General features: G+C 48.9%; 1 protein-coding gene across 2 annotated transcripts in view; it reads right to left on the reverse strand.

The window, feature by feature from the left end:
- Positions 1–9,592, reverse strand: part of TFE3 (transcription factor binding to IGHM enhancer 3) — a 35,101-nt gene extending 25,509 nt beyond the window's left edge. For both annotated transcript variants that reach the window (XM_081845276.1, XM_081845275.1), the window contains exon 1: positions 9,240–9,592. In XM_081845276.1, coding sequence (XP_081701402.1) covers positions 9,240–9,349 — 110 coding nt within the window. In that variant the 5' untranslated portion in view covers positions 9,350–9,592. The remainder of the gene's footprint in view (positions 1–9,239) is intronic.
- Between the last annotated feature and the right edge of the window lie 961 nt (positions 9,593–10,553).

The following is a 10,553-nucleotide window of genomic DNA, read 5'->3' on the forward strand; positions in this document are numbered from 1 at the left end:
GGCAGGAGCTGGGACCGAACGACAGGAGCTCACCCTGCCGCGGGGATTTGAACCGCCGACCATATGATCGGCAAGTCCTAGGCACTGAGGTTTTACCCACAGCGCCAACTGCGTCCCGTTTACAAAGTGGTTTACAACACGTTAAAACATCAAATAAAACAAGACATAATAAAACAAATTCAAGCTTCAAGGAAAACATTTCAGATCCTTCTCTAAAGGATGTTTGGCTTTCCCCATATTTATTTACCTACTTTCTTTTATAGCACTGCCCCATAGCAGAAATACTCTAGGAAGCCAGGGTGGTCCCCAGATGTTGTTGGACTACAACTCCCATCATCCCTGAGCTCTGGTCTTGCTAGCTAGGGGTGATGGGAGTTGTAGTCCAACAACATCTGGGGACCCCCAGGTTGAGAAAGGCTGGGTTAGAGTGTCGGACTAGGACCTGGGAGGTCAGGGTTCAAATCCCCACTCAGACATGAAGCTCAATAGGTGACCGTGGGCCAGTCAGCCTCTCAAACTACCTCACAGTGTTGTTTTGGGGATTAACCGAGGAGGGGAGTGAACCATGTACTCCATGGAGAAAAAGGTGGGGTATATATGCAATAGATAAGCTCTTCTGCTTAAGAAAGTTGGAGGGGGAAGCCAGATGGAGATGTCAGTCACCATTGGACCCGCACCAGTCACAAAATGTGCCTGGGGGGTTTTCAAAAACAATGCTGTTCTCTCTTTAGACCCAGCCAACATGGCCAATGGTCAGAGACAGTGGGGGGTGTAGTCCAACACCATCTAGAGGGCCACAGACTGGCCCTTCCTAGTGTAGTGGTTTGAGAAGCCCATGAACTGGGAGATGGGCTTCTCCAGTTCAAGATCTGAGCTCAGCCATGAAAGCACCAGGCCTTCAGATAATCAGTACTTTCAACCACAGGTCCCTGTCTGCAGTACTGAAGGAATAACACTGTCTCATCCCATAGGATTGTTGCTTGCAGCAATAAAGATTTCTCAATATATACAGCACCATCAGTGCACTGAGTATGTGAAGCACTCTCCGCACCTGAATTCGCTGTACAGTATAAATAAATATCAGCTATTATTAGAGCTGAAATGCTTAATTAGCTAATCAGCTTGATCAATCAGTTAGAAGTACTTTGATTAAAAACATGGCCCCTAAAGAAGAACAGGGTTCTTAAAAAATTTTTTTAAAGGGAATTGATTTTCTATTTAAAATTCTAGACTTAGCGGCATAATCGTATAAATGTTTACATGGAAGAATGTCCCACTGTGGCCGGGGGGATTTACTCCCCAGGAAGTGCCTATAGGATTGCACCCCTGAATCATTGATACCACATTACAAACCAACATAGAAGCCATTACTCCAGACAACACACTATTTCTGTCTCCCTAGTCTTATCTATCCACAGTCGCTACCATGGCCTTCCAAAACAACCTTTCTACAATTCCCCTTGTGCAGCATTCACACAAGACACAGCTCAGTCTATCTATGACGTACATTCTAGATCTGTGGGCAAGTGCAAAAGCATTTGAACAGCAACATAAAGGAAATCCTCAGGGTTATCCGTACCGCAAATGTTGGGCTGTAATCAATTTATGAGCACACTAGACAATCTAACAGCAACAAACCTCTTAACCTGATTTTAAAACCTGCAACCTGGGATTACCCCCTCCATTTCCATTAGAACTTTGCTTTTCATCAAGTGTGTGGATGGATCAGCCATGCAACTTTTGGGCAAAGATATTCACGATTGGCTTTAGCCAATATCAGCAATTAGGGATGCAAGCTGTCAGTAGAAGATTCATCAACTACAGCTGTTGCAGTGTTTATTTCTACAGCAATAAACACTGCTGTTACCAAATAATTGGGGGGGGGGATAGAATAGAAGGCAGCTTGTGCTCACAATGAATGGTGGTTTTTTTCAGCTAAAGTTGTAACAAGAGCAGCCTTCCTGAACCTGATGTCCTACAGATGTTGGACTCCAAACCCTATCAGCCCCAGTCAGCACACCCAATAGTCAAGGAATATGGGAGTTGCAAGCCTACAACATCTGGCGATCACTAGGCTGAGAAAGGATATTGTAAGTCCAGTTCATACTCTCTCCAATATATATCCCCACCACTGCCACAAAAAACACCATCTATGATGAGGTTTGGTAATATGTTGTTTGGTTGGTAAGTTTGATGTACGTCAGGCATAGGCAAACTCCGGCTCTCCAGAGGTTTGGGACTACAATTCCCATCACCCCTGACCACTGGTCCTGTTAGCTAGGGATGATGGGAACTATAGTCCCAAACCTCTGGAGGGCCAGAGTTTGCCTATGCCTGACGTACATCAAACTTACCAACCAAACAACTTGTTTAAAAGCCAGTAATTAACCAACTAAAATTCTCTAATCAGCTGACAGCATTTATATAGCACGTTTCAGCAGCCTAAACAATTCATCTAAATTGATGTTTCCCAAACTTGGGTCTCCAGCTGTTTTTGGATGACAGCTCCCATCATCCCTAGCTAGCAAGACCAATGGTCAGGGACGATGGGAATTGTAGTCCAAAAACTGCTAGCGACCTAAGTTTGCAAAACACTGATCAACAGTATTTCTGTGCGCTCCTGCAAAGGTCAGTATTATTAGTGCCACATGGCAGACAGGAGACAAGCACACTAATCCTATAAGTATCTACTCGGAGGTAAGTACCAGTGAGTTCAATGGCACTTCCAGATTGTGTTAGGTGCTGCAAAGCTTCAATCCTATACAGTGGTACCTTGGTTCTCGAATGGCTTAGCTGTTGAACAGATCGGCTCCTGAACGCCACAAACCCAGAAGTAAGTGTTCTGGTTTGTGAACGTTTTTCAGAAGCTGATCGTCCGAAGCTACTCTCGCTTGAGTGCAGGAAGCTGCTGCAGCCAATCGGAAGCCTCGCCTTCATTTTCGAACGGTTTTGGGAGTCAAACGAACTCCCGGAACGGATTAATAATAATTTATTATTATTTATACCCTGCCCATCTGACTGGGCTTCCCCAGCCACTCTGGGCGGCTTCCAACAAAATATTGATAATACCATAATGCATCAAACATTAAAAGCTTCCCTAAAGCCTTCAGATGTCTTCTAAAAGTCTGGTAGTTGTTGTTCTCTTTGACATCTGGTGGGAGGGAGTTCCACAGGGCAGGTGCCACTACCGAGAAGGCCCTCTGCCTGGTTCCCTGTAACTTGATTAGTTTAAGAGCTAATGTGTAAATAAGCCCCAATGACCATAGCGGGCATTACTTCTCAGTAAAAGCCACAGGATTGCACCAGAAGGCAACTTAGTGAAGGGGTTGAGAACCGGTGGCCCTGCAGAAGTTTTGGGCCATGGCTGATGGGACTCCTGCTACCTCGGGGTCACAAGGTCCCTCATCTCTGCACTGAATGACTTCTCAGGAGCAAAGATGAGATTTGAAGGGTGGATGTCCCAGCAGCTCCTCTTCCGAGAAACTGCGCCGCCCAGCTCTGTGCAGAGGAGTTACGAAACCTCCCCACCAATCTCCTTCAAGTGGACTAGTAACTTCCGACAAAAAAAGCCAACTCCCTCATTCTCTTGACACGAACCCGGGGGAGGAAAGGGGAGTGGCAAAAAACTTCCTGCAATCCTTGGCTGGGCGCCAAGCTCGCTGAACGAGATGGGATTCATTTCGAACTTGGGATTGTTGGGGGCGCACATTTAAAAAATAATATCCGAATCTCAAATGCCACGTTATGTCTTTTGCTTTGCGTTGCTTCGACCTGTCGTTATTTGTGTCCATTGATGCGCGAGAGGGCGATGTTACAAGAAGCTGCGAGAGGAGATCCTTCTGCTGGCTGGCTTTGCGTAAAAGCGCTTTTCTGGAAAATAAACCCCAGCCCACGTCTCCACCTCTTCTCTCCCCCCCCCAAAAAACCACCCCCAACCAGGTCAGACGATGTTGGGAAGGAGGGGGGGCGTTGCTGGGAGTTTCCTAAGCCCGTGAGAACTAGGATCGGGCCCGGATCTCGCTCACCTCCTCCTCCTCCTCCTCCTCCTCCTCCCTTGCCGGCGTCTTTTCCCCAGCTGGCCGCGGGCTGCTCGGGCTGCTCCTCCACCAGCTCTCCGCGGGCGCCGCGATCCTTCGCTTCCCTGCCCCACTTTAGGCCTCTGCCCAGGGCTGGCGGCGGCGGCGGCGGCGGCGGCATTTCCTGGTGCGGGCCATTTTGGAGCAGCATTTTAACCCGGCATCCCTGGCTGCGCGGGGAGGAGGGGAGCGCAAAAACAGAGCCCGCCCTGGGGGGGGGGGTGTGTCGCACGCACACGCGCAGCGCCTTCTCCACCAGAAGCCCCAGCTGCTTTCCCGCCAAGGGAGCCCCTTCCCCACCCCCGATCTCCCTTTCTCTCTCCCCCAATCCACACGAGCAAACCCAATCCGTGTTGCGCATCCGCAAACGCGCCCTTGTTTGGAAGCTATTAATAGCGAGCCCGGGAGCGCAAGCGGCTCGGCAGTGCGCCCCGCTGGCCGGCAGGGGGCGGCAGGGAGGCTTCATTCCAATCCCCCAAGGGGCCCCCGCCCTTTCCTTCAGCGGTGGGGGGGGGAGGGGGGACTGCTTAAAGGGACCGCGCCTGGATTCTTCAATATGGTTACTATAGGTCTTCGTTTGCTGCGTTGTCGCCGCACCCTGAGCAGAGAAACGAGTTGCAGGCATGGGAAGGAATGTATCGGAGGCAAGATTTTAAACAGATCAGTCTCTGTTATGTCTTGTAAATTTATCATAATATTTTACTTTTATATTTTGAACACGGTTTCTCAACGCTCAAACTGATAAAAAAACAAAACACATTCGCTCAACGATGTTGCAAAAGAGACTAGTTGGCTTGGCAACTGTATCAGCTAAACATTTCCAGGCACCAGCGCTGGACCAGAAGGAACCAGCGACAAAACTTGCAAAGCAGAAGGAACAAAAACTGAGATTTTGCTGCGCCTGAAATTGAAACTTTTAAAACAAAACAAATTCCTTCCAGTAGCACCTTAAAGACCAACTAAGTCAGTTCTTGGTATGAGCTTTCGTGTGCATGCACACTTCTTCAGATACACTATGGCAGACCAACACGGCTACCTATCTGTAACTGAAACTTTTAAGACACTTAATTTTTAACATCACAATTCGCAGGATTCTTCAAAATGATTTGTGTGCTGAAACATTTTCTTTTGCATTTGAGAAAGATCATCACCCAGTGCGCCATGTGGCTGAAATAAGACAAGGGGGGCCTGCAACAAAATGTTGCAGTGTGGCTTCCTCTCCTAAGGGGACGACTCCAGCCAGCCTGGAAGGAACAGAAGCCCATGGGCAGGGGGGAGAGAGGTGTGGGGGAAGCAGATACCTTTGCTTGACCACCCCACAAGCCTTCTGCTGCTGTGCTACATAGCTACCCTCAGCAGAAGACTTCCCTCTCCCCCACCCAATCCTTCCTTCTGTAATATCACTCTATAATACAGGCAAGGAGTTTAAATTTCACATCACCCCACAATCCTGATTCCCTCTTCTGAAGCTTACTCTAAGGGATGTGAGTTAATTCCCCTTTTCCTCTCCCCTCCCAAGATCCAAGCTTTCCCTCATCTCCACAACCTATACCTCAACATTTCATCCTGGAAACTCACAAGTCCTTGTCAGGCCATTTTGAGGGGTGTTATGGTTTAAATTTACAAATGTATATACTTTTGTATACCTTGGGCAGGTGTAGGGAACCTCTGAGCCACTAGATATTGCTGAACTACAACTCCCAACATCCCTGGTCATTAGCCATACTGGTTGGGGCTGATGAGAGTTGTAATTCAGCAACATCTGAAGGGGCAAAGGTTCCCCACATCTCACCTTGGCAGTACGTAGAAGCTACTAGCTTCTTTTGTGTTGCTCTGTTTCACTTCCAGTTGATCGTGAACTTAGTGGTTGAGTGCCTATTAGAAGGCATGACAATACATTAAAATAATATAGTATTATCCCTGTTTTGCAGATGGGACAAACTGGATCTGAGAGAATGACTCACTAAGCCCATTCCAGAGCTGTATCTATGGGGGGGGGGACCTTTCTTTGTCCAGAGGGGCACTGTTGAGGCTCCCAGCCTATGTGTGTGCATACACAGATGCCAATCTGGGTCTTTGACCCAGTTTCACCCCTGCCCAACCCTAACCACGTCTACTCAGAAGCAAATCCTACTGAATCAAATGGAGCTTTACAGTGGTGCCCCGCAAGACGAATGCCTCGCAAGACGAAAAACTCACTAGACGAAAGAGTTTTCCGTTTTTGAGGTGCTTCGCAAGATGAATTTCCCTATGGGCTTGCTTTGCAAGACGAAAACGTCTTGCGAGTTTTTTTCCTTTTTCCCCTTTTTCTAAGCCGCTAATAGCCGCTAATAGCCGCTAATGGCCGTGCTTCGCAAGACGAAAAAACCACAAGACGAAGAGACTCGCGGAACGAATTAATTTCGTCTTGGAAGGCACCACTGTATTCCAAATGAATGGGGTTAGTTAGGATTGCAACCAAAGTCTATGAGAAAGGTAAGACCTGAACCCGAGTCTCACAAATCCACATCCAACTGCCCACACCTTACAAGCCACAAATGTATCTACTCTTAAGTCCACAGTTTCCCCAATCACCTTCCCAGACATATTTCAGACATAATGTGGGTAAACTACTGGGGTTTATCCAAAGGTGGCCCTGGAATTTATCTTCCCACCCGGCCAATGGTCTGGGATGTAGCCAATGGAAGCTGTAGTCGAGCAATACAAGTGTCTTTTAACCCTGATGGCTATATTCTAGCCATAGCTGTCATCTTTCAGATTTGAAAATAAGGGACCAGCAGCCTCAAAAATAAGGGATCAGCAGCCTCACCTGTCCCGGGGGCCTCCAGCTGTTTTTGGACTACAACTCCCATCATCCCTAGCTAGCAATACCAGTGGTCAGGGATGATGGGAATTGTAGTTCAAAAACAGCCGGAGGCCCAAGGTCGGGAAACACTGGTCTATGGGATATCTAACAATCCGAGATAGCAGCGGGAAGCGGCGCTGGAATAAGGGAATTTCCCACAAAAAAAGGGAAGGTTGACAGCTATGATTCTAGCTCTACTGGAGGGAGAGAAAATGCAGTTGCACTCAAATCCTGTTTCTGAGCTTATTCCCCAGGCTGGGCATTGTGAGTGCTGCCGGTCTAGATTGGACCTTTGCCTGATCCAGCAGGGCTTTGGCATTCTTATAAGTTCTTGAGGACCAGAGGTTCCCCATCCCTGCCCTGATCAACAGAGACCACTATCCCGTTCCCCACATCATTGTCAGACTTGCGTCTCAAAGGTCCATCATCTACATTTGTTGTTTTTCCAAAGCCCAGTAAGCCAAGAGTGCACATCTCAGCAAAAGTCCAGCTCTTGTGTCTGAGGCAGGTGGCCTGGGGGTTGGGGGCAGGGAGAACGGAGCAGAAATGGGAATTTGAACGACAGTCAACAAGAAGAGAGCCCAAGGCTGGCACTGATCGGTTCCCAGGTAAAAGTTGAGATCAGCAGAAAGTTTTTGCAGAAAAGGGAAGAATTGGAAGCTAACTGCACCCAGAGAGGCACTGCTGTCAGCAAAACAGGAGGAAAATGAATCACTGACTGAGCTACTTCTCTGTCCTCCCGCCCCCCCAGACACACACCATGAACACACAGATAATTTTGTGGTTTTCTGCAAATTCAAACCACGGGGCTGGGAAAACACCAGGAGCCGGCAGGACACAGAGCTTTTGTGTCCCTCTTCCAAACCCGAGAGGCCTGGATTTTGCAGGGGAATTCCTATTCCCTTAAGGGGTTTGGTCTAGGTCTTCTGTTTTCATTTTAATTGGGGTTATATAGTTAACCCTAGGTCATGGAAGTCCAGCCTCAACTGGGTGAGAGGTGGTAAGAGACATGCTTTTGGCACATGCTCAGAGACACCTCCTTTCCACTCTTCTTCCTAAGGGCCAGGCTTCTGAGATTAGAACCAGCTCTCTGTGCTTAACCCAGGTGAGCCCACATTCGGATGAAAAGCAGTTTTACATGCCATGCACCGCAAGGAGGGAAATAAAATAAAGGTAGCACAGTTCCTAAACCCAGCTGGTCTACAGCTAAACTGAAAGCAGGAAAGTATTATCGACTGCATATAGGCCTCCAAGCAGGGTTCGAAACTCCCATTTTTCTAGGCGCATTTTGTGACAGGGAATTTCATTAGTGCAAGGAGTTTCTAAGCTCTGGGCACAGTACTGCGCCTAAGATTTCAGATTAAAACTGCAGAGCGGAAGGAAAGGAGTACAGAGGTACCTCGGGTTAAGTACTTTATTCGTTCCGAGGTCCGTTCTTAACCTGAAACTGTTCTTAACCTGAAGCACCACTTTAGCTAATGGGGCCTCCCGCTGCCGCCCCACCGCTGGAGCACAATTTCTGTTCTCATCCTGAAGCAAAGTTCTTAACCTGAGGTACTATTTTTGGGTTAGCGAAGTCTTTAACCTGAAGGATCTGTAACCCGAGGTACCACTGTACCTTTTCTGCCTCCCCACTTCCAGCTACTCTCTGAAGACTGGAAACGAGACCCTCTTAAGAATATATAGGGGTAGGCGGGCAGGGGAAGGACTAGAAAAATGAACATAATATTTTAGCTGCAGTTCATTCATTTTCAGCTTGGTATTCTCCTTATAAAAAAGTGCACCTAGACGTTCTGTTGTTGCGCCCGCAACCTAGAAAGTTTAATGTGCCATTTAGCTCCTAGCTTTCATATCTCAGTTTCTAACAGTGCCTCCAAGATATTTGCAAAAGCCCTAACCAATAAACAACACTTCCCCTTCCATAATTTGGGGGGGGGGGGAGAGAGAGAGAGAGAGAAGAAAAAAAAAAATCACGGACCCCGATTCCCAATAACGCCAGTGCTCCAGAAGTCACTTCTGACCCTGTGCACAAGAGCAGAGTTCTCTTTTTTTCACGCCGCTCCGTTCACACGTCGGGGACCAATTGGACCGCGACAGCGAACACGCGTCGGGCCTCTCCCCACGAGTCGTCCCGTCCGCGCGCCGGGAAACGCTAGCCTAGCGGGAAACGCAGCCGGCCTTCCTTGCCCGGGGATTCACAAGTGCCGTTGCACGGATAAGTGATCCGGGAGGCGACTCGGATTCCCCAGGGGCGCCTGCCGAAGATGCCCCGCCCGATCCTCATCCCGATCCTAAGCGCGCAGGGGGCGCCTTCTCACCTGAGCAGCTGCAGCGCGTCCGTGGATCGCGGGTCTTCCACGAGGACGTAGACGGTGGCGGGGGGCGGCTCCGGGTTGGGGGGCCTCTCGCTCGTGTCATGGGACATCATTCCCCCGCCCCCCCCCGACTGGAGCCCCCCCCCGGTAGATAATCTGGGGCTCCCGGCGATTAATGCGGGGAGAGGCGCTCCGGATCCAAGTTGGGGAGAATGGCGCAGAAGCGATTCAGGCCCAAGAGCTGCGGGTGGGTGGCGGGTTCAAGAGACCCGTCTCCTCCCAGCGCGGGAGAAAAACATCCAGCCGGAGTGTTGCTTCATTTTCCGGCTGGAGAGGGAGCAAGCGGGGGGAGATCTCCACGGGAAATGACATCAGACGGGGATCCTCCCCCGGGTGGAGCTGGGATCGGAGGCGATCTCTCTGCCAAGGCGAAGCGACGGGGTCTTAAAACTGGTCGGCGCTCAGCTGGGATCGCTAGCAAGCGTGCCTCTGAGCATGGGCAGAATGATCGCCGCCGCGGATGACTGAGATTGCAGGTCCGGGTCTGGTTTGTCGACTTGCGCCCTTTGAACATCACATTTTCAGACGGATGGGCCACCTGCTTGATGTTGCCAACTGGGGGGGGGGGGGGAGGTTAGGTCTCCCTAAGGCAACCAGTAGCTGGGATCTGTGAGAGAAGCATCGAGCTAAATAGATTCCAGGGTCCGGATCTGATCTGGTGCTCTCCCAAAGGAACTTGCAATACTCTTCCCATCCTGTATTAATTCGGCTATCAGCTAAGACCCTGTTCCAGCCTTGCTTGTCTGAATTTGCTAAATTTCTGTCGTTACTCACGGATATCATATTTTATTCATTCCTTTGCAAGAGCACCTAAATTATTGAAGAGATTTGTTATACCGACAAATATGACAATATTGCCTTGCCATCAGAGAATCGAGCCGTCGATTCCTGCATTGCAGGGGGTTGGACTAGATGACCCTTGGGTCCCTTCCAACTCTTAAGAGTCTATAATTCTATAAATCAGTGGGTTTCATTACCACAGGTAATAGTTGCTGTCTCACATTCTCTTCTGTCTTGTCCCTTTGCCAGCAGACAATATAAAGCTGCCATACATACAAGGAAAGAATCTACAGAATCTCATAAATACCAGCAAAATAGATATTATTTGTTGTCGTTATCTTCCAAATCTTCCTTATGCTGCAGTCCGAGACACGTTACTTGGCATTTCCCACCATAATCACATGTGAGTTTAGTGGTGAATCATACCCGATTCCTTCCCACCTCCTGATTTCCAAACAAGTTGCTAGTACCTTAACT

This window comes from Podarcis erhardii (genome assembly GCF_964252035.2).
Source record: "Podarcis erhardii genome assembly, chromosome: 17".
Lineage (NCBI taxonomy): Eukaryota > Metazoa > Chordata > Lepidosauria > Squamata > Lacertidae > Podarcis > Podarcis erhardii.